Consider the following 19,967-nt stretch of genomic DNA (forward strand, 5'->3'; position numbering starts at 1 on the left):
ACGAAATCCTGAAATTATTAGTGGGTAGTTTAGGAGGCTTTAAGAATTCGAACCTGTTTGGCAAACGTTAAAGAAAATAATTAAGAAATCCAAGTGCTTGGTTATAAAAAATCAAAAAATGTAGTTATATATTTTGAACTTGTAACATAACAATACGGATCGAAATTGTTTGGATTAAAATGGAAACTTTTGCCCAGCTTTAGATGCTGGTGTAGCCAGCTAGGATTGAGTTCGCTTGATCATAAGGCCACCTCGTCGTTACGGAGCTTGTGCTGCAGTGGAATGTCGGGCTTGAAGGCATCCTGTGGGGATATGAAATGAGTGCACCATTCGGCAAGTTTCATTTAACTTACCATGTGCTTTTCCGAGCCAAAAGCAAAGAACTTTCGTATGCAGGGCGTGAGTAACACTGGATCCACTTTGTTGGGATTGTTTTTGCCAAATACAAAGGTGCCCAGCAGTGCCACGATAATCGTAATGGAGGCACCGAAAGTGGTGTACCACATGTACGAGATCCGATAGAGTGGAAAAATTTCCCTATAGATTTGGAGAATCGTAGAAAATGCTTTAGTATGTGGATATTGCATTCTTACTGTGCAGATGCTGCCAGATGAGTTGTGTTGGCCAGACTGGTGGTCATATTGAAGCTGTAGTCGCACTGCTCCACGTTTAGCGGCTTCGTGCTGTAAGTAATGGCTCCAGAGGCGATGGCCCACTGTGCATTGAGGCTCACCCAGGACATGGCTATTAACCCCATAATTCCGCCAAGCAAGGCGCTCTGAAAATGATATGAGATTTGAGATACTATAGATCTGCAAAAGCTATTGGGTTATATGAAATCACATTTCCATTAATCCAAGGCAGGAAGAGACCGATGGTAAAGATGCCAAACAGTGGACCGTTCGTGATCGCCTCCAGGCTCATGGTCAGCTGGAGGACAGTGCCCATGTGCTCCACCACGTAGACGAGACACACGCAGAGTACACCTACTCCGACGACCACCAGCCGCATTATCCAGTTGATCGCGGAGCTGGAGAGCGGCTTCTTCACGTACGGCTTGACGAAGTCCTCCAGCACCACGGCGGACATGGAGTTGAGGCAGGTGGAGAGGGAACTCAGAGCGGCACTGAAGACGCCGGCAATGAAGAGGCCAGTCATGCCCGGAAGCTCACCTAGGGTCTTCATCACGAAGAGAGGCAGGAGCTGATCTCGGGCCTTTGCCAGCTGGAATGGAATGGATATTCCATTAGGTAAGGAAAGGGACTGATGACTGAACAAACCTTGGTGGTCAGCGGATCACAGTTCTGGTAGGTGGCGTATATTAGCAGACCATTGTAGCCACAGAGCGCCATTAGGACGAGCACACCCGCGCAGAAGATGCACAGCGCCTTCCTGGCATCGCCGAGCGACGGGAGTGACAGGTACCTTTGGATCATGTTTTGTGATACTGCGTTGGTCTGCGTCCAGTAGACGATCCCTCCGAAAAACAGGCACCAGAACGTGTGGCGCACAGTTGGATCGATGCTGAGGCTGTAGGTACAAAAAAAAGCCCAAAAGGATTCCCAATTTGAAAACATGAACTATGATAGACTTACTCTGGCGCCTCCAGGCGATCGCTGTTCCAAGCCCGCTCCAGAACCACTCCAGCTCCTCCAATGTCGCGGGTGCCCTTTATTGCCACCAGGCACAGTGCACCCAGCATGGATATGGCTTGCACCACGTCCGTCCAGACGACTGCCTTCAATCCGCCCAAGCTCGTGTAGAAGACGCAGATGATGCACACGATCGGCGTGATCGTGTGTACTCCAATTCCCGTCACCTGGTTGAAGGCTAATGCCGGAACATAGATCACGATGGGCAGATAGGCCACCTGTGGGATAAATGGTATCATCAGTGAAGGTTCAATCAATGAAGTTCAAGTGCATAGTAACAATTTAGGTAAATAATTTATCCGTGAACAAAAGCGCAGATAAGTGAATAATGGGTGCACCATCTCTGGCATTTACTCACGTTCATTATGGCAAACATCACGGATCCGTAAAGGCGTAACCTCCGATCGAAGCGAACCTCCAGATACTGTCCAGATATAATCCAAAAAGTAACTTGGCAGTTATCATAGTGTTCTCAAATGAAACTCACCTCGTATGTGGAGGTAATGTTTAGGTCGTGAAATACCGGCAGATAGAAGACACCCATAGCCACGCCCATGCCGATGACGCCGCAGGATACGTAAAGGTACTGGACGCCATAGGAGTACACCTCCGTGGGCAGGCCGAGCAGCGTGATGCCGGACACAAAGCTGGCCACCAACGAGAAGGCGATGGGAATGACCAACATCTTTCGCCCTCCCAGCATGTAGTCGTCCTCGGATACGGACTTGTTCATGAACCCAAAGTATATGCCGATGCCGATGCAGAGCAGGAACATCGATACGAAGGCCACATAATCCGGCCAGGCGAAGCGCTGCAGCTCGCCCAGCACCTCCTCGATGTTCGACATGGTTTCTATCCGCTGGATGGGATGGATGGATGGATGTCCGACTCTCAGGTCGGTCGATGGCTCACTGAGCCCAGATTTGGGTGCCTCTGCTTAGGCGGCTGTGATTCAATTCAATTCCGCTCAATTATCAATTGTGGGGTAATTTAGTTTTTACGGGGCACGGGGCTGCGACTATCTTTAGTTAAGCCGGCGGGTCGGGAGAATTACTACACCTCCGTCTCTCAGTTCCGGGAACGTTTCATTGATCATCGCTCCACTTGGCGGGCACTGGCACAAATCCCACTGGGATCGTCACAGATCCCCTTGTAGACAATTATGTCACTGTCACCCAGTACGCAAACTGATCTTTCGAGAATTCGCCAAGAGCACAGGCGCCGCACCTTAATCTCAATCTCGGCACCAATCACAACCAAATCCCGGAGGTTGCACCACGGATCGGCATGGCCCACCGCCGGAGCCGGAAGTGTAACGCCTAATTTTTACTGATGTTGCACAAGAACTGATTGGGAGCCATGCGCCACTCGAGGTTTACCACGTATATAGTCATTCATAGAACCACCTGGCAGAGAGCCAGAAGATCGACCGTGGGGTTCGGAGTGGGATGTGGGATCAAGTGCAAGATCACCGGCAAATCGGTGGGAGCTATTGTTCAGAGCACTACAAAAAACCAGAGCATCCGAGAAAGTATTTTATAATGAAGAATGCAAGATTATATAAAACAGCATGTTTGTAAGTATGTTAGTACAACACATATAATATCTTAAAGTATTTGAAAAATTTAAAACATGTTTGGAAAGTATTTTTGAATTCCTTAAAAAAGTTCTTAACTACTTAAATGTAAATTGTGAACTCCTGATTTTGCTCAGTGCAGTTGTCCCTCAACTTGAACGCATTTGCATCAATCTCCCAGAGAATTTCATTCATTTCAAATCGCCGGCCTGCAGTTCGCTCTTCAGAATCCAAGAGGCGGCTCTCAACGCGATGGCCACCACCACCGAGTTGGGGTTTCCCGAGATCGGACGTGGCAGGACTTGGAGGAATAAACCAAAAAAAATAATTATTATTTATTTATTTACTGTTTAGACAAATTGTATGTGATTAACTAAGTTTGAATACTTGTGTATGTAGTTGAATTTGAATTTTGAGTTTAAATAAAATGGAAATAATTAGAACTTACCACTAGCATCCACCACCCGCACATTGGATACCCCTTGTAACCTGCGAACGAAATGTTTTATTAAATCAACTCTTACATTTATGGGCAATAAATTGGGAACACTTTTACCTCAACTGCGAGTCCACGACGCTACCGAGGGCGCATGTGCCAGCCGGATGATGGGATCCCAAGCCAACGTGCCGCATCAGGCACTCCAGGTAGTGATCCGATGGACGGTTGTCGAAGAAATTCCGCTCGAACGGACCGAAGTTGGAGCAATCCTGCACGCGCGGCCAATGGATGCGTGGATGCAGTGTAGCAAAGGCAGTCGAGTTGACCAGCTGAAATGAAACTTCACGTAACAACAGTCTTTAAGACATATTTAACAACTTACCTCGACTGCACTTCGAATGGCGGCAATGGTGCAGGCCACATCCTCTTCGCTGCTAAGATAGTTCGGATCTATCAGAGGATTTCTCCGCATGTGTCGGTTAAGGAGTCCCACAGATCCGCGAGACTTTGGCTGCAGGCAGCTGGAAATGACCACGAATCCCTCCTGGGAGGCATTGTAATATCGTGGAAACAGCGCCCGGAATGCTGGGCCCTTGAAATTCGATATTGACATCAGAGCAGACTCATCGATGGCACCGGCTCCGAAGAAGGTTATGCCGTAGGGCGGTGACTCCGATCCTCCATAACTGGCCACATTTCCCAGCACTCCAAAGTTTCCCAAGGGTCCCGTGCCCGAGCTCATATAGTTAATCAAAGTCATGGGATTCAACAGAGTATTCTGGTTAAGTGAGGGACCAGTAACTCCCATTGATACAAAAAGTGGTAGATTGAAGTGGTCGTGCAGGTTTTGGCCCACCAAAGGCAAACTATGTTGAACGGGAATACCCAATTTGTTCAGGGCGGATACGTCTCCGATTCCAGATGCCATCAGGAGCTGCGGAGTTTGGTAAGCTCCGGCACAGAGGATTAACTCTCTTCTTATCTCGATGCTGAATTCTTTCTCCCTGTTCTCCTCGTCTTTAATCCCCACGAGAATCGAGGTCGCTTGGAGGAACGGGCTTGGGGAAAGTTGAATCCGTTTAACCAAAGCATCGGGCAGCAGTCGCAGATTGGAGTGATGGATCACCGCGTTAAGGAACTGCTGTACCACTGAATGACGCATTCCATTCCTTATGTTATACAAAGAGCGTCGAAAGCTCCAATCCTTGTGGGCAAACTGCGCCTGCGCTTCGTCCAAAGCTTCAGTTAATTTGGAGTAGCGACGGGGAATTTCGAGCATATCTGGGATCTTGGGCTTGGCGGCGGACATGAAGGATCTCATTTGGGCCCAGCCCCAATCGCTTAGATTGTGAAGATCCCGCCAGGAATCAAAATCCGGTCCGTGACCATCGAAGTGCAGCATGTAATTCAGATTGGCGGAACCACCCAGTCCTTTGCCCCTCGGGAGGCACTGCCTCTGTTCGATGAGACCTTTGGAGGAGTGTTTCTGTGGCACAGAAAGGAAGGACCAGTCATTGATCCCTTTCTGCTGAAAGGTGGTCAGCAAGGGAATCCGACTTAGAAGACCAAACTGACCACCGGCCTCGATGAGCAAAACACTCCCATTGCTGTTCCTGGCCAGCAGCGATGTGAGTGTGCTTCCTCCCGTTCCAGCACCCACTGCATGCGAAGTAAATAGTGGTACCAAATAAGTTATGATACAGTAATCTAACTCTTTATTCACATCAAGCACTCACCAATCACATAGTCGAATGCAAAGTCCCGCTCCTCTGGTGCCAAGACATTAGGTACGGAGTTCTTCAGCAAAGTGCCGGCCAGGACAACGATGACGGAGAGAAATCCTATTACAATCCCCGCCAAAACCAGGATCTCTGCAAGAACAAACCCTCAAGATGCAGTTTTTAACAATACTTGGAGGCTTACTATGGAATTTCAGGCCCATGCTGTTCTCTGTGATGACGAAATCTAACTAGTTAGAATGCGAGAACCGACAGCCGTGGACTTGGTCTAATCCAATTAAAGCCTTCAGGGGGTGAGATTTGGTTGGGCGCCAAATTTGAATACAGTGCACATCGGTTAGAGATGAGCTGCTGGCGAAAGATGGTCGCTAGTGATGCGTCACATTGAATGGCTAGAAATAATTTGATTAATAAATTGATGGGATTCCTATATGGATTCTAAATTACTTGTGTTTATGTATTGCATTTCTAATATACTTAAAATCGTTGATTTTAGACGGATTTAGTTCGGTACATATAACAACATCAAATTTGTAGCTCTTCTTGCTATTTAAACAAAATACTTTAATTTAAATTAAAGCCTTGCCTGTAAAATGCTTTTCTCCACCAGCTTTTCCAGCGCTTTTCGCGCCAAATCTAGCCAACTGCACTTCGATTTTCGGAATGCTATCGATTTGTTCTCATCACTGGCCAGGCAACCGTAAGCCACCTAAATTCTTTGTTTTTGCATTCGGCTGCTCCGAAGATCGACGGAGTCGGATTATTTGATCGACTCCAAGCTCTGCGAGGTAATATGCAGGCCTCCCTTATCAGTCGCCAGTGGAAGCCTGAAGCCAGAACAGCTGCTAGTCGGTCAGCAGTGAAAACAAAAGGCGAGCTGTAACAATAGATCCAGATAATCAGCAGTGGAAGATCACTCGGCAAAGAGACCCAATTCAGAACAGAGAAGTTCGAACAATGAACTAGCATTAGCACCAGTAAAACAGCAGAGCTCAGAAGAAAGTTGCACTCCAGAGGAGCCACAGGTGTCCCGCAATGGACGACCAGCAGGAGGAGAATATGCAGCAGCTTTTAAATTTGTTGCCCAAGGATCAGCGGCAGATCTTTGAGGTGAGCGGAGAAAACCAACAAACACAAATTAACCCACTTTAATATGAACTTTTTACAGATCTTCATACAGTGGCTGCACGGCAAATCATCCGGGCCCATTCAATCCCACCAGAACGCCCTGCTAACTGTGCTCCAGGCGTCGCCCTATCCCGCCCTACAACTGCTGCAATTGCTCCACGAACGGTCCAAGCTGCACATTGGCCAAATAATTTCCACCTTGCTTCGTCAGCTGCTAGATGAGGATGTTTCATCTCCGCGTTCTCTTTGTGTGCTGGCCAATTTTCCGGCAAGCGTTTTGGAGGCGGCTACGCTTCGTCAAAAGTTGATGACTCGTCTTGTGGTTGATTCCGTAACCAGTGAGCACTTGATGCTGGCAATGTTGTCACGCAGCGATGGACAACTTCTGGATGATCTGCTGCAAGAGCAGCAACTGACCATGCGGACGCAATGTACTGAGGCGGCGCCAACTAAACTTTTGGTCCTGTGGCTGGCTCACAGCCAAAGGGAGCACTTTGTAGCCAGTGTGTGCCAAAATCTCAAGGACTTTCAGTGCTTCCAGGATGCCACTTTGAGGAACAACCTGCTTATCCTGCGACTCGCCAATGAGTTTGCTCTGGGCCCGCAAACTTTGGACGAGCTTGGGTGCCTGGAAAAATTCCTATCGGAATTTGAAGTCAGCGCTGTTCCTGAGGAATTGCAGAAAGTTCACCGGTTTTTCTATGCTGACTTTCAACGCCTTTCGATTTTGCTCAATTTCCTGCGTCCGCGGGAGGTAAGCAAAACGCTAAGAGTAGATGCCCTTCTGCGGGCGCCGGGCGTGCTGCCCTTGATCCATGAAAATGGTATTAGTTTCGAGCACCAAGAGCTACAGCGTTTACTTGAGGATACTTACAAATGGCAGCAGCTGACCCCTGCACTGAAGTGTCACCATCAGCAGGAGGTGGAGATTCTGAGCTACTACACCGCTCTCTGTCACGTGTACAATGTGGTCCTCGACCAGGGCGAACAAACAACGAAGACCAAGCTGGTACAGCTCTCCATGCAGTTAAGGCAACTGCATCAGCTAGGCGCCTTGTGCTCCCTGCTGGAAGACATCTTCCTGTTGGTTTTTCTTCGTTGGGAACAGCTTGAACCGAATACTCAGAGGAAAAGGGAAGATGACGAGAATGACGAGGAAGATGATGAACAGTACGTCGATGATGACGTTGCATCGACATCGCGTCCAACCGCTGTTCACAGCCAGCGCACCCGCTATGGATTCATCTGCCGATCGGCCCAGTTGCACGCACTTTTTACCTTTCTTAAGGCATTTGTCACCAAAAAGCTTCATTCACAAGACTACAAGTGCGCCCCGGAGCATCAAGGCAGATTTCAGCGACTGGTGGATGCTATAAGCGAAGCTTTGTGGAAGTTGGGAGTTTTGCAAAAGATCGAGCAGTCCCTGCTCAAGTCGGCGCCATCCATCAGCTGCCTTCTGGAGCCTGATCAGCTACTCCAGTTGGTTCAGCTCCATAGCACAGCCAAGGAGAAGGCCTCCAGCGATGACGAAAGCCGGGAACGCAGTAACCACGCATCCAGCCTTAACCGGAGAAAGGCTCGAAAGCAGCGCCGGGCGGTCAGCTTTAGTGGAGGGGTAGCTGGCAAAGCATCCGTGGATGGTGGCCTCACCATGGAGCAGCTGCGGGCACGGGCACAGTTACTTAGTGGCAGTGGCAGTAGGAAAAATTCTTGTGTTACCTCTCCATGTGAGCGGTCCATTATCCCCAAAATGCTGAGCACGCCCGAACAATTAGCCATCATGGCGCTGGCACTGAAGAATTTTAACGATGTCAAGCAGATCATCGAGGTAAGCACCAATCAACAATACCATTTCTGTACAGTAACGAAATTACATATTTTTTCAGACGTTTCATCTGGAGCAGAGCCAATTGAACCGTGAACTGCATTTCATGGAACAGCAGCAGCTGGTGAAGCAGAAACTGTCTGCCATCTACGCCAACTACCAGATTTTAGAGGGGCAGCAGGCGAACTCTGGGGAGACCACCGTGGAGCAAATCAAGGGCGTGGCAGCCAAGGGCTTTGAATTGTCCAAGATCATCAGCGTTGTGGACAACTTTGCGCAGGCTCAGCGTCTTCAGCAAAGCCCAGAGCTAAAAGCGCTCATTCAGCGGCACAATTCAAGCGCACAACAGGGACTCCTACAGCAGTTCGAGGAACGCAATCTGAATGCCCTAATCATATGCGATCTTATTGTGAACCTGGGCTTCAATCGGGAAATCACAAGCAACCTGTTATTGGTCATTCGACGCCAACAGCAGCAGAAGAAGGGCAGCGATGAGGCGTGTAGCTCGTCTGGTTCGTCTGATCTCGGAGCCATGAATCTCCTGCAGAATCTCTGTGAGTGCATGCGTTTGCTTGAGCGATCTGGTCAGCAGGCTGCGCTGAATGAGTTACTCTCTCTAAAGAGTTATCCACTGAGGCCGGCAGTCTTGGCTCTACAACTCCAACGGGAGGCTGCGTTCCAAACGCTCTACCAAAAGGAGCCATCCGAATATTCGCATGGACAGGAGCTGCGCTCTAACGCCAGTCAATTCCAACAGCTGCGTTCGCGCCACAACTACTACGCCCGCTTCTGCACATATGTCCAACAACTAGCCCGCCTCTTGCAGCTCAGGGATCCCAACCTGGAGTATCACACAACCCAGCTGCTTCGCAACGATCCCTACGAAGTTATTGGCGAACTGATCTACGAGTGTGGCATAACTCCCTTGGAGATCGAGGCAAGTGTTTCGGCACTACACCTTAATCTCGTTCACGTGATTGCTCTAAATATCTGCCCCCAACTGGGCGAGGAACCAACAAAGCGATTACCACGCGTTGTGGCTCCGCAAAAGCAGGAATCTATTCACAACTATATTTCGCAACACAATCAGTTGTTGGCTCAAGTACTGCTGGCCATACAGCTAGGCAGTCTTCCCGATGGCGATGCGGGACTAAGCTTCTCTTTCTTGGGTCAGCTGGTTCATCTACCTGAGGTGGAGGTTCTGGCCTCCATGCACGACGGGAACCGTGTGCTGGCCGCATTGAACGCATACAAGCTGGAAAGTGCACATCTCGACCAGTTGGTGGCGGATCGGGAACAACTATTGCAGATTCTCCTCCTTGGAATAGGTGGACAAACAGGTAGATATAACCAACGTATTTTCTCTTTCCACCTTTTTAAGCTTTCGTTTCTTTCAGATTTCCCAAAGCAGCTTAAGTCACAGATTGACCAACTTATTGGGGATCTAATCGAAAAAGATCCGGGAAATATACATCTCGTAGTCCACATGGGCAATCTCGGACGGCGGGCACAGCTGCTCAAGGAGCACTTCACGCGCATTCCCAGCAGTCAGCAGGCCAAGGAGCTAATAGAACGAACCCTGCAGCACCGCTCGGCGGCTGAGGCAATCGCCCCCGCCCTGCGCAGTGAACTGGAGCACACATTGTCAGACATCACCATATATGCCAGAGTGTCGGCTCTTCTTAAATTCGAGAGCTGGCCGCAGGCCTATGACTTTGGACGTCAGACGCCGAATGTGATCTTCGAGCAGTTGCTGCAGAGACGGCGATTTGGTCTCTGTTTGGAGTGGAGTCGAGTGGTATTCCTTGCTGGGTCTGCTGGACAGCAAAGGGTGTGCCTGCTCACCCTGTTGGATGCTCTTTTGGAATTGAGGGATGGCGAGGAGCTGGATGAGTCTCTTTTGGGTATTGTGGAGATGTTTCCACCCAACCCATTGGTGAATTTCCTGGATACACACAAGGATAAGTTTAGGTCGCTGCCGCTTCTGCAGTGGGTAATTGACTACCTGGAGGGTCACGCCCGTGATCCGCGTCTCTACAGAAACTATCAGCTTTCCCTTGAGTTCCTGCGACAAATGGATACGACTGAGCGGTCTCAGTTTTGGAAATTACTCCGTCATCCCTTGCTCATCGTAGAGCAGTTGGTGATGAATGCTCGCTTTGAATTGCTGGGAAAACTACTAGATGCGGCGCGTTCCAAGTTGCTGAAGGAGCGACCATTAGGTCCGTGTCCGTACTGTTTTGAGAAAACAGGTCATGTTTACGATGTGCAGTCTAGTGCAGGTTCAGGAAGTGGAGCTGGAGAAACACCCGCAAAGTTACGCTTTCAACTGGGACAAACAACATCGGAGGCTTTTATTCTGCTGAACTTTAACTCCTACCAGCAGGATCACTTTGTGGGCCAGGACTGCTTGGACCTGTTACTGCGAATTTATGCCAGCAAAGCTCTGGACTACCATGTGGCAAATGTGCGTGCTGCGTCCGAGCCGAGTTCTCTTGGCACAGATGTGCATAACTCACTGGACTCACTATGTGGGGCGTTCGTAATGCCCAAGCAAGCACCCAACCGCCAGCAGTGGACGCGCGACGAGGAGGCCAGCCACTGCATGTGCTGCCGGCGAGCAGCCTTTACTATGTTGATGCGGCGACATCACTGCCGTAGGTGTGGGCGGGTGGTGTGCTACGCCTGCTCCACCCATCGAATTCGCATCCCAGAGCTTTACGACGAGCTGGAGGTGCGCATTTGCAACGATTGTGCGAGCAGCACGGCTGTCAAGGATCAAGGAGATGGCACTTCTAGTGAGCGAAGTGCTACCTCGGGACTAGGATCGAAGTCTTCTGGACGGAGTGATTCCTGCAAATGGCAACTAAGTGGGATTATTACACACGACAAACTGCTGCGCGAGGAGTTCTCCTATGAACACGCTCCCAGTGTGGCCCTCAGTTTGTCCATACTTCGCAATCATGTCGAGCAGCGCAGCTGCGTTGATTTGCTCCTCTTCCACTGCCGCAAACTGGAAAAGCTAATCGTGCCCAATCCAGAGGTGGACTACGGCTTGGTGGCCAAGATGATAAACTGTTTGGCTTTCGCCGCAAAGGTTGGTTGTCCGTCTTTAACTAAAGAAGTTGTAATTATATTGTTTCACATATGCTAGGTTCGTGGCGCACCAGTAGAGTTGGAAAACATTCGTGAGCACTCGGAAATTATTATGGCAGTGGTGCAGCAGGGCTGTGAGTCGCTGATCCCAACTGGACCTCTCAACAACCACAATCTGCGCAAGCTCGCAGACGCTTTGGTGGAAGCGGAGCACTGGACTCTAGCTCTGGAGGTGCATCTGAAGTGTGGTTTCGCCACCACCGGCGTAATGGCAGCCCACGGACTGGCCTGCCTTCGTGCCGGTTGCTATGATGCAGGTAAAATCAAGACATTACTGTCCTAAAACCAAAAATAAGTTAAACTCTTTTTTAGCCCGCGAAAAGTTTGCTCACTGCATGACTCGCCTCTCAAGTGAGCAACTGAACAGCAGCATCTGTAAGAACATGTTCGGAGGGGCTTCGGCGGAGGCAGTGCTCTTGCCCAGAAAGCGGCCACAGCGCGGTCCAGCACTTCTCCAGGAAATCCTACAGCTGATAGCCGCCATTCCTCAGATTCAACCTCAACCGGAGACCCTTCACCGTGCCTCTCTTATTCGTAGCTCGAATTCTTCGCTGGCCTCACTCTTCACACGGCGTCGGGAGCCCTACGTTCAGCAACGTCCGCTCCAGGAACCAGCTTTAAACATCATGAACGCGCTGGCAGGACTTAAGAACTTAACCAAGGGGCACTATGGTGGCCAAATGCCAGTTAGCGAGGAAAGTCGCCGGCAGGAGCGCGGCTTTGAAGAATCACTGCACTATGTGCTTACCTACGGCAGTAACGGCGATATTCTTACCTTTCTAATGCGTCGTGAAGAACTGCGGGCAGCACTTCGCTACTGGCAGCACCAGCAGTTGGATGCGGATCTCTTCATTCATCAAATTTTCTACCCGCAATTGGCCAACGGCGGTCTAAACGTTTTGATGGACGAACTGCAACAGCTGGACGATGCTCAATTCACTGCTTGGCGCCTGCCGTTGCTGCAGACCTGTCGCCATTTGGAGCAGCAGCAGCAACTCAGTTCGCTGTACCAACTGCAGCTGCTGCTAAAGGATCCCATCCGGGCCAGCATGACGTGTGTGAAGTTCTACGCCCTACAGTGCGAGAACTTTCAGAAGCTGCATTCCAACGCCCAGCACTTGCTCGCGGCCCTCAGGCACCTTCAGGGAGAACTGGATATGTCGGAGTGGGAGCACCTGCAACGACAGCAGGGTCGCAGAAACAGTGTAAGTAGCACAGCGAGCGTTAGAGGTGCCTGCTTCGCCATGCAAATGGATGCCAGGGCTCTCAATGGACACATCAATACCATCCGGCGGCAATTGGAGGTGGCAAAGTTCTTGGACAAGTGTGAACGAGAACAAGCTCAAGATGAGCCACTGAAAACTATACAAACTCTTAAGCAGGTACTGTCGAGAATTATGCTTATTCTTACTTTTACTGATACCAAAATTTTCCTCCACAAAGATTCGACTGGAGTCCAGTCGAGGAACTCTGCCGACTCTATTTGAAGGCGCTGCGGATCGTATACAAATTTGCATTCTGATCCTCATGTGCGGCAAGAACATAGACGAAGGTTTTGGCCTGGCTTACGGGTAAGCATATTGATAGGAAAAACGTGATCGCAATCCTCGTTAAAATTGTTTTATTTTTCCAAATACTTAGCATTATGCAGGACTACAAGCTGGCTGCAATAAAGGTGTTTGGAGCCACTGCTAAGTACCTGTCGAGAAATCAGCGCTTGGGTGAGGTAGAGCGCCTGCTGGACTGCATAGGAAGCAACAACGGCGGAGGCATTTCCACGGAGTCCGACGAAATACTCTCGATTGCCATAAATGCTGCTGTGCACAGCAGTGCTCCAGAGACCAAGCAGATGCTGGACCGGTTGATTAAACGCATCGGCAGCGTGGAGCTGCGGGTCTCCTCCTACATCTACATTGGGCAGCTTAAGTCCGCCTATCTGCTGGCCAACAAGCACGAGCGATTGGCGGATATACGGCGAATCCTGAGGCAGGCCGAGCTTACCGGTCAGGTTCACATCAAGAAACTTTGCGAGATGAAGCTGCAGCTCAGCGCCCCGCCAACGCTTCTGTGATATCCTAACCCTCGAGCAATAACATATTATTAACCTATTAACCCCTTGTTTCTGGGATTCACTAGCTGTGATAAATACCAAATGATGAATTTCTATCCTTGAGACCTCCTGCGTTCTAAAAGACCATTACATATCTAAGCGAATTCAAGCTCAATTCAATTGAGTGTCAGATGTACATATATTATTTGGAATTGGAAATCATCATTTGAGTATGCACCTAGTGAGGACCAAAGTTGTTTTGTAACTGGTCCAGCATAGATAATTTGTTTTTAGAATTTAACATATATGTAGATCAATTTTACTCTTTCCAAAGGGCCAGCAAGTATTCCACCCTACAGCTCAAAAAGACTCTCCCAGCAAGTAACCAAATTATATTATTGATTGTACTGTATTTTATATTTATTGTTATTTTTTATATTATACTGTTATATGTTTATTACCCAGAAACACGCGCGCTATTTTTGAATTCTTTGGGCGGCTATCAACACTGCACGTGACAGATTTACCAGCACTGCAATAGACCAATATAAGTTGTAAATAAATATAAAAATCAAGCAATGCGGGCGGTCATACAAAGGGTTAAGGCGGCCAAAGTGACGGGTATGCAGGATCAAGTAGTTTCCATATTTGCTATAGTCTTATACTGCTCCCCTAGTGCTGGATGAGCTGGTGTCCTCCGTTGGACCAGGTCTCTGCGTGCTGGTGGGGATCAAGGCCAGCGATACCGCCAAGGATGTTGAGTATCTGTAGGTAAATTCCACTCTGATGATAACCATCGTAGTTCTAGACCACCTAACACCGCTCACCATTTAAGTGTCCGGAAAATTTTGGCACTCCGTTTGTTTGAGGAGGAGGGCAAGCGTTGGCAAAAGTCCGTCAAGGATCTGAACCTGGAACTGCTGTGCGTCTCGCAGTTTACACTTTATCACCGCCTTAAGGGCAACAAACCAGACTTCTCGGCTGCCATGAAGGGCGAGGAGGCGCAGGAATTGTACAATCACTTCTTGGATCGACTGGGTCAATCCTACGACAGCAGCAAGATTAAAGGTGGGTTATGGAAACAATCCAGCTGGTCATATGTTAATCCCACTCACTCTAACAGACGGCAAGTTCGGAGCATACATGCAGGTGCATATAGAAAACGATGGACCCGTGACCATTAATTTGGAGTCCCCCGAGCAAAAGGATGCCGACAGGGAAGTGGACAAGTGATTCGCAAATATACAAAGACCATAGACAACATTTATGTACCACGGGGTTTTTAATAAGTGTATTATTTAGCAGCAACTTAAACCTAGAAAAAATCAGCGTACTCGTCCTTAGGCTTCTAACATCTCCAGATCCTCGATACCCAGTCCCTCCTCGAGCTTCTTCTCGAGTTCGCGTGCATCCACGTAGGTGATCTTCTCCTCGGGCAGATCCTCTTCCATGAGGGCGGCCTCTTCCGCCGCCTCCTTGGCACGTCGTTCCTTCAGGCCGGCGGCTGGAGAGCGAATCAGGGACATGTTGCGCTGCACGTCCTTGACGTCCATCTGTATCTCGATCTCGCGACCCTTGCGCAGACGCTCCATGACGAAGTGGCTGGTGCGTTTCTCCTTGATCTCCGTCACACGCTTGATGGCCTCCAGAGCCCTCTGCCAGGTCTCGCGGCTGTATTTGATGGGCACGTTGCGGCGCTTCTCGAACTCGAAACTGGGATCGATGGCCAGCTCCTTGCCGGCGGCTTTGCGGTGCGCCTTCGTCCATCCAACCTTGCGGGGATTCTTCTTTCGCTTAAAGGCCTTGTGGCACTTGCCTCGGCAGAATTTGAAGATCTACGACGGAAAAAGGTGAAACAATATAAACATTGGAGCACATGTAAACAGGACAGTTAATCGTTCCTACCTTGCAGTCATTTCGCACGAAATTCACCCCGTGGCCTGGGTATATCTTGCTGGAGCAAAAAAAGCACGTTTCAATGCGCATTTTCGCAAATTACGACGAATAATTTGCGAAAAAAAACAAAAGCGCAAGCAGCTAGCACGTGTGCTGCTGAAGAAGAAGAGAGATGAAAATATATCGGTACCAGGCAGTGTGACCAGAGGGTCACTGCTTATCGATAACGCTACAAAACATTGAAAATAGCTAGAAGTAGCCAAAAACTTATATATCCAAGAAGTACTGACTAGTTGGTTTGAAATATGAAAATTAAAGTCACAGTAGGGTATTAAGCGATCTGAGAGATGTATTGTTGCTTTGGAATTAAGTTATTTAAATTGTAATTAACTCCGGGTTTTTCCCAAAATTATGTCTTTCCCAATATGTTTACATTAGTTTAAATTGCTTCTAAGTACCTATTCTCCGCTAACATCGTTCGCATCAGCTGTTGCGCCAGCTGATAGCCCGCTGCTGCACTGGTCACACCGCCAGCATCCAAACAAACCGAGCAGACCCAGAAAATCGGACACATCACCGAGAACGAGATCTTGCTGACGTGCGACCAGATGCAGAGCCCTGCCTTCGCGTACCGGGAACACGCAGAACACTCGCCGCGCGCCATGTACATGCGCGACTGGCGGTCGGCCCTGCGGACGCCCACGTACCGGATCGGGAATAGGACGGTGCGCTTTAACTATCACTTCGCCCTGTTGATCGTTTGCGCCGTCGTACTCGTCCTGCTCTTCTACTTTGCGCGCCAGGGATCGCACTCCTCCTCCGACGGCTACTGGCTGCGACGGAGCCTTACAGGTGTCCGAAGTCTGGACAATGGTGCGGTGGTCCATGCCTACAATGCCACATATCCGCTCACACCGCCTATGGTGCTGCGTGGCGGTGTCATAAACTACCGGATAGCAATGATTGCCGACCTGGACACAAACTCCAAGGTGACCAAGGGTGATGGGAGCAGTGTGTGGCGTAGCTACCTAAAGAAGGGCTACCTTACCTACACGATGGCCAGGTCAGAGATCCAGATTAGCTGGGACGACGGCGCGCCTACAGCCCTGGAATCTGCATTTGCCCTTAAAGGCCGCGGAATGGAGCTCTCAGAGCTGGTAACATTTAACGGGCGCCTACTCAGCTTCGACGACCGCACGGGTTTGGTGTACGAAATTGTAAATGACAAGCCCATTCCTTGGGTGATCCTGCTGGATGGAGACGGAAACAGCGCCAAGGGCTTCAAGGCCGAATGGGCCACAGTTAAAGAGCAAACGTTATATGTGGGCTCCATGGGCAAGGAGTGGACGACCAGTGCGGGCGATTTCGAGAACCACAACCCCATGTACGTAAAGGCCATAACTCCGTCCGGAGAGGTGAGGTCGCTGAATTGGGTGGACAACTTCAAGCAGTTGCGCCTGCAGTCGATGCAAATATCCTGGCCGGGCTACATGATCCACGAGAGTGGAACTTGGTCAGAGGAGAGACATCGCTGGTTTTTTCTGCCTAGGCGATGTTCTAAAGAGAAGTAGGTATGCGTTTTAACCTTTAATGCCATTACTTATCTATCTATTTTTGAAAGATACAACGAAACCAAGGACGAGCACATGGGTTGCAATCTCCTTGTCTCCGCCGACGAAAGCTTCACCAACGTAGAGACTGTACGACTCGACAGTGAAAACACCATGCCCACGCACGGCTTCTCCAGTTTTAAGTTCTTGCCCGGCACCGATGACTCAATAATCGTGGCTTTGAAGTCGGAGGAGCTGAATGGCAAGACGGCCACCTTTATCACAGCCTTCGACATTACGGGCAAGACGCTGCTGCCTGAGATGCGGATCGAGACGGATTACAAGTATGAGGGATTTGAGTTTATTTAGCTCGCCATTCCACGCCACGACACTCCACTCTGCTTCGATCCAGGTGCTTCAGTTTTAAGCGTGTACATAATGTATTATTGTCCCATACGGTAAGCTTTATATTTATAGTCACCTAGGTTAGTCCAGAGATGCTCATCTGCCTCATGAACCGTGACTCCTTGTCCTGTCTTGTACCATAGCACAAATCAAATTTTAGTTTATTTTTATTGAAATTGAAATATAAAACGTACAAAGCCGGTGGCAAACTCAGAGATGTCCTGCGTCATATTTCTTTAACCTTTGCATCCAAGCCGGCCACTAGAAGATCGGCTTTATCGACGCGTCCTTCGCTGGCGCGAACCTCCAGTCGATCGGCGTTGTGGTTGACGTTCCAGAGTTCGGGCAGAAAGCGCGGTTGCATGGTGTGCAGAAAGTGCTCCCGCCACAAGCGCTCCAGCTCCACAAGGCCGCCGAATTTATCGCGATATTGCTGCACTACCCGCTCGCCATGCTGACAGTAGTCGGTGTTCTCCACACGGTATTCCACATTGGCTGCTTGCTGCAGGAGCTCTTCAGTGATGTCCGTTTGATCGGTGTAATAGTCTAGGAGGGTTTGCTGCATTTCAGCCTTCTTAGCAGCGGGTATTTTCGCGCCATGGTGAAGTAGGGCCTTGCCAGCGGATTGGACGCGTCTGAAAGTAAAGGAAAAACATTATCATCGACTCAGTGAGAACTCTATGTATTAAGGTATGGACACTGATTAAAGTAATACTGTTCATTTCATTATCAGAAATGTTTAAGAAGAAAGGTGCTACAAAGAAGAAAAAATATGTCTGCAAAGATCATTGATAAGGAATTCTACATTACCTTTCCTTACTCCAATTAGCTTAAATATGGTTGTGAACTTGTAACTGAGTTAAAATGAAAGCTCTTATATTTACCCAAAAATCTTGAGTACTTACTTGAGCTGCGGATCATCGTGGAACTTGACGGATCCGTCTTCATGCTTAAAAGGAGCTTCGCACTGGTCGGCCAGTTTACTACGAACCCGTAGATCCGAGATGTTGCTCAGCTGGTGGCAGGTGGGGCACAGGAGCAGCACATCGTGGGAGGTGTGAGATTTCATGACCAGCGGGAAGTGCTTCCTGTATTCCCGCGGTACTACGTTCTTTCGAATGTAGGCATCCCGGTCACCGCACACCACGCACTGGTTTTCCTTGGGAGTTTGATAGTAGCGGCCCACATCTCCCACCGCTCGACCCGCTGGTTCGAAGTTAAGGCGCACGGTAAAGGGCTCTTCGTTTATAAGAGTGCCCAGATTTTGGCTGAGATACCAGGACGCCTTGCGCCTGTCAATGGTGCACAGGAGTTCGCCGTCGGGCGCCTGCAGCAGGCAGTTGTCGTAGAAATCCTTGGTTCGGGTAGCCATTTGCCGGTATGGTTGCTTTTTGGACAGCCAATTATTGTTTTTCAATTGGGTTGAGCCTTTCGAATGAGTCACTCCACCGCCGGTTGGGTTGAGTGAAAAACCTTTCGTAAAGTCCACGTCGAGGAAGGGTTCGAATTTGTTGCGCAAGCTATGGTCGTCCAGTTGGACTCGTTGCCAGAAGTATTTTGGTTGCAGATCCCTGCACAGCTTCTGATAAATGGCCACCGCCATAAGTGCATCGTTGGCAGCATAATCAAGCTGTTTTGGCTCCAAATTCTTGGCCTCCCAGTTGGAGCAGGCCAGGCGCCAGTGCTTGTCCAGTGTATAGTTCAGATGAGTTTTGGAAAGCTTTCCCAGTCCTTCGGGCTTGTGACCTGCCATTACGCAGAGGAATCGCAGATCTAATGTGCTGGCCACACCCACTCCATAGTCATGAGAGAGTTTGATGGCATCCTCCTGGGGTGCCACGCCCACTTTGATTACGGCATCGTCTTCGAGAAGGTCCCGCAGGTCCTTGGGTATTTGTTTCATATGGCACAGGCGAAATAAGGCACATAGACCCCGGTGGGAGCTCAATTGGAGCAAGGCCACTGGCCTGCGGCTGCCGCCCACGGTGATCCACTCGCAGTCGAATCCGAGGACTTTAAAAGTCTGGCAGTGACTAAGGAGCAGAATGTGAATTTCCATTGTTGTGAAATAAAAGTTATTTCTACTTACTTCTTCAGTTCATTCAAAACCCATTGCGTGGCAGGATCCTGAACGGAGTTGACCACTTCTATGTGTCGCTGAGGCACCAGACTGCCGATGGACCACACGCGACGCAGTGGACCCAGCAGCCTCTGCCTGTGCCGCACCAGAACGTATACCAAGCCTACTCCTGCGGCCAGAATCGCCCATTTTCTGTTGGTGGCGACTGCCGATTCCCGAGTCATTGTTTTCCTTTCGGAGTTAACCAGCTGATTGACTGGCCTGCCAACTTAGTTTTCACAATTTGTAAAGCCGGTCTAAAAACATGCTGGAATATTTGTAACAGTAATTTGAATGTGCTACGCCACAATTAAGTAAATAGGTAAATTATAATTAATTCAGGTTTAACAAAATTTTAGCACAACCATTTTTTACAACCTTCAAAAGTGAGTAAAATAAATCGAAAAAACCCGTTAGAAGCGTGTATCACAA

The 19,967-nt window shown here is 49.2% G+C and overlaps 8 protein-coding genes across 10 annotated transcripts; 4 read left to right on the forward strand and 4 right to left on the reverse strand.

Annotated features, from left to right (window-relative positions):
- Window positions 1-97: 97 nt before the first annotated feature.
- On the reverse strand, window positions 98-2,580 carry LOC6536634 (sodium-coupled monocarboxylate transporter 2). The gene is made up of 8 exons (XM_002097170.3): window positions 2,140-2,580; window positions 2,011-2,076; window positions 1,596-1,870; window positions 1,281-1,530; window positions 844-1,224; window positions 594-778; window positions 354-537; window positions 98-302 (listed from the first exon to the last, which is right to left on the reverse strand). The coding sequence occupies exons 1-8, from the start codon at window positions 2,497-2,499 to the stop codon at window positions 240-242; spliced, it is 1,764 nt and encodes a 587-aa protein (XP_002097206.1). The 5' UTR covers window positions 2,500-2,580; the 3' UTR covers window positions 98-239.
- A 391-nt stretch (window positions 2,581-2,971) lies between these two features.
- Window positions 2,972-3,669, forward strand: LOC120321956 (the record flags this gene model as incomplete). The annotated part of the gene is given in 2 exon segments (XM_039376324.2): window positions 2,972-3,097; window positions 3,099-3,669. Coding segments are annotated over 2 exon segments (222 nt in total), but the record flags the coding sequence as incomplete, so codon positions are not given.
- On the reverse strand, window positions 3,234-5,717 carry LOC6536635 (neither inactivation nor afterpotential protein G). Its single transcript, XM_002097171.3, has 6 exons — window positions 5,591-5,717; window positions 5,404-5,538; window positions 4,050-5,326; window positions 3,785-3,996; window positions 3,677-3,717; window positions 3,234-3,529 (listed from the first exon to the last, which is right to left on the reverse strand). Exons 1-6 carry the CDS (start codon window positions 5,607-5,609, stop codon window positions 3,420-3,422), a joined length of 1,794 nt encoding a protein of 597 aa, XP_002097207.1. The 5' UTR covers window positions 5,610-5,717; the 3' UTR covers window positions 3,234-3,419.
- Window positions 5,718-6,080: 363 nt separating this feature from the next.
- Window positions 6,081-14,033, forward strand: LOC6536636 (zinc finger FYVE domain-containing protein 26 homolog). The gene is made up of 8 exons (XM_002097172.3): window positions 6,081-6,516; window positions 6,575-8,362; window positions 8,421-9,699; window positions 9,757-11,456; window positions 11,514-11,772; window positions 11,828-12,897; window positions 12,959-13,086; window positions 13,157-14,033. Exons 1-8 carry the CDS (start codon window positions 6,442-6,444, stop codon window positions 13,584-13,586), a joined length of 6,729 nt encoding a protein of 2,242 aa, XP_002097208.1. The 5' UTR covers window positions 6,081-6,441; the 3' UTR covers window positions 13,587-14,033.
- Window positions 14,034-14,046: 13 nt separating this feature from the next.
- Window positions 14,047-14,832, forward strand: LOC6536637 (D-aminoacyl-tRNA deacylase). 3 transcript variants are annotated; one of them, XM_002097173.4, is made up of 4 exons: window positions 14,050-14,186; window positions 14,242-14,332; window positions 14,401-14,633; window positions 14,689-14,832. In XM_002097173.4, exons 1-4 carry the CDS (start codon window positions 14,144-14,146, stop codon window positions 14,796-14,798), a joined length of 477 nt encoding a protein of 158 aa, XP_002097209.1. In that variant the 5' UTR covers window positions 14,050-14,143; the 3' UTR covers window positions 14,799-14,832. The 3 variants fall into 3 exon arrangements, with proteins under 3 accessions (XP_039232171.1, XP_002097209.1, XP_015047858.1); XM_015192372.3 differs by having other exon boundaries at window positions 14,062-14,186; window positions 14,242-14,336; XM_039376237.2 differs by lacking the exon at window positions 14,689-14,832 and having other exon boundaries at window positions 14,047-14,186; window positions 14,242-14,336; window positions 14,401-14,452.
- Window positions 14,829-15,634, reverse strand: LOC6536638 (probable ribosome biogenesis protein RLP24). The gene is made up of 2 exons (XM_002097174.4): window positions 15,471-15,634; window positions 14,829-15,400 (listed from the first exon to the last, which is right to left on the reverse strand). The coding sequence occupies exons 1-2, from the start codon at window positions 15,549-15,551 to the stop codon at window positions 14,906-14,908; spliced, it is 576 nt and encodes a 191-aa protein (XP_002097210.1). The 5' UTR covers window positions 15,552-15,634; the 3' UTR covers window positions 14,829-14,905.
- A 148-nt stretch (window positions 15,635-15,782) lies between these two features.
- Window positions 15,783-17,631, forward strand: LOC6536639 (apyrase). The gene is made up of 2 exons (XM_002097175.4): window positions 15,783-17,028; window positions 17,083-17,631. Exons 1-2 carry the CDS (start codon window positions 16,070-16,072, stop codon window positions 17,378-17,380), a joined length of 1,257 nt encoding a protein of 418 aa, XP_002097211.1. The 5' UTR covers window positions 15,783-16,069; the 3' UTR covers window positions 17,381-17,631.
- Window positions 17,566-19,817, reverse strand: LOC6536640 (exonuclease 3'-5' domain-containing protein 2). The gene is made up of 3 exons (XM_002097176.3): window positions 19,506-19,817; window positions 18,322-19,449; window positions 17,566-18,051 (listed from the first exon to the last, which is right to left on the reverse strand). Exons 1-3 carry the CDS (start codon window positions 19,718-19,720, stop codon window positions 17,643-17,645), a joined length of 1,752 nt encoding a protein of 583 aa, XP_002097212.1. The 5' UTR covers window positions 19,721-19,817; the 3' UTR covers window positions 17,566-17,642.
- Between the last annotated feature and the right edge of the window lie 150 nt (window positions 19,818-19,967).

The sequence above is a fragment of the Drosophila yakuba genome, chromosome 3R (assembly GCF_016746365.2).
Source record: "Drosophila yakuba strain Tai18E2 chromosome 3R, Prin_Dyak_Tai18E2_2.1, whole genome shotgun sequence".
Lineage (NCBI taxonomy): Eukaryota > Metazoa > Arthropoda > Insecta > Diptera > Drosophilidae > Drosophila > Drosophila yakuba.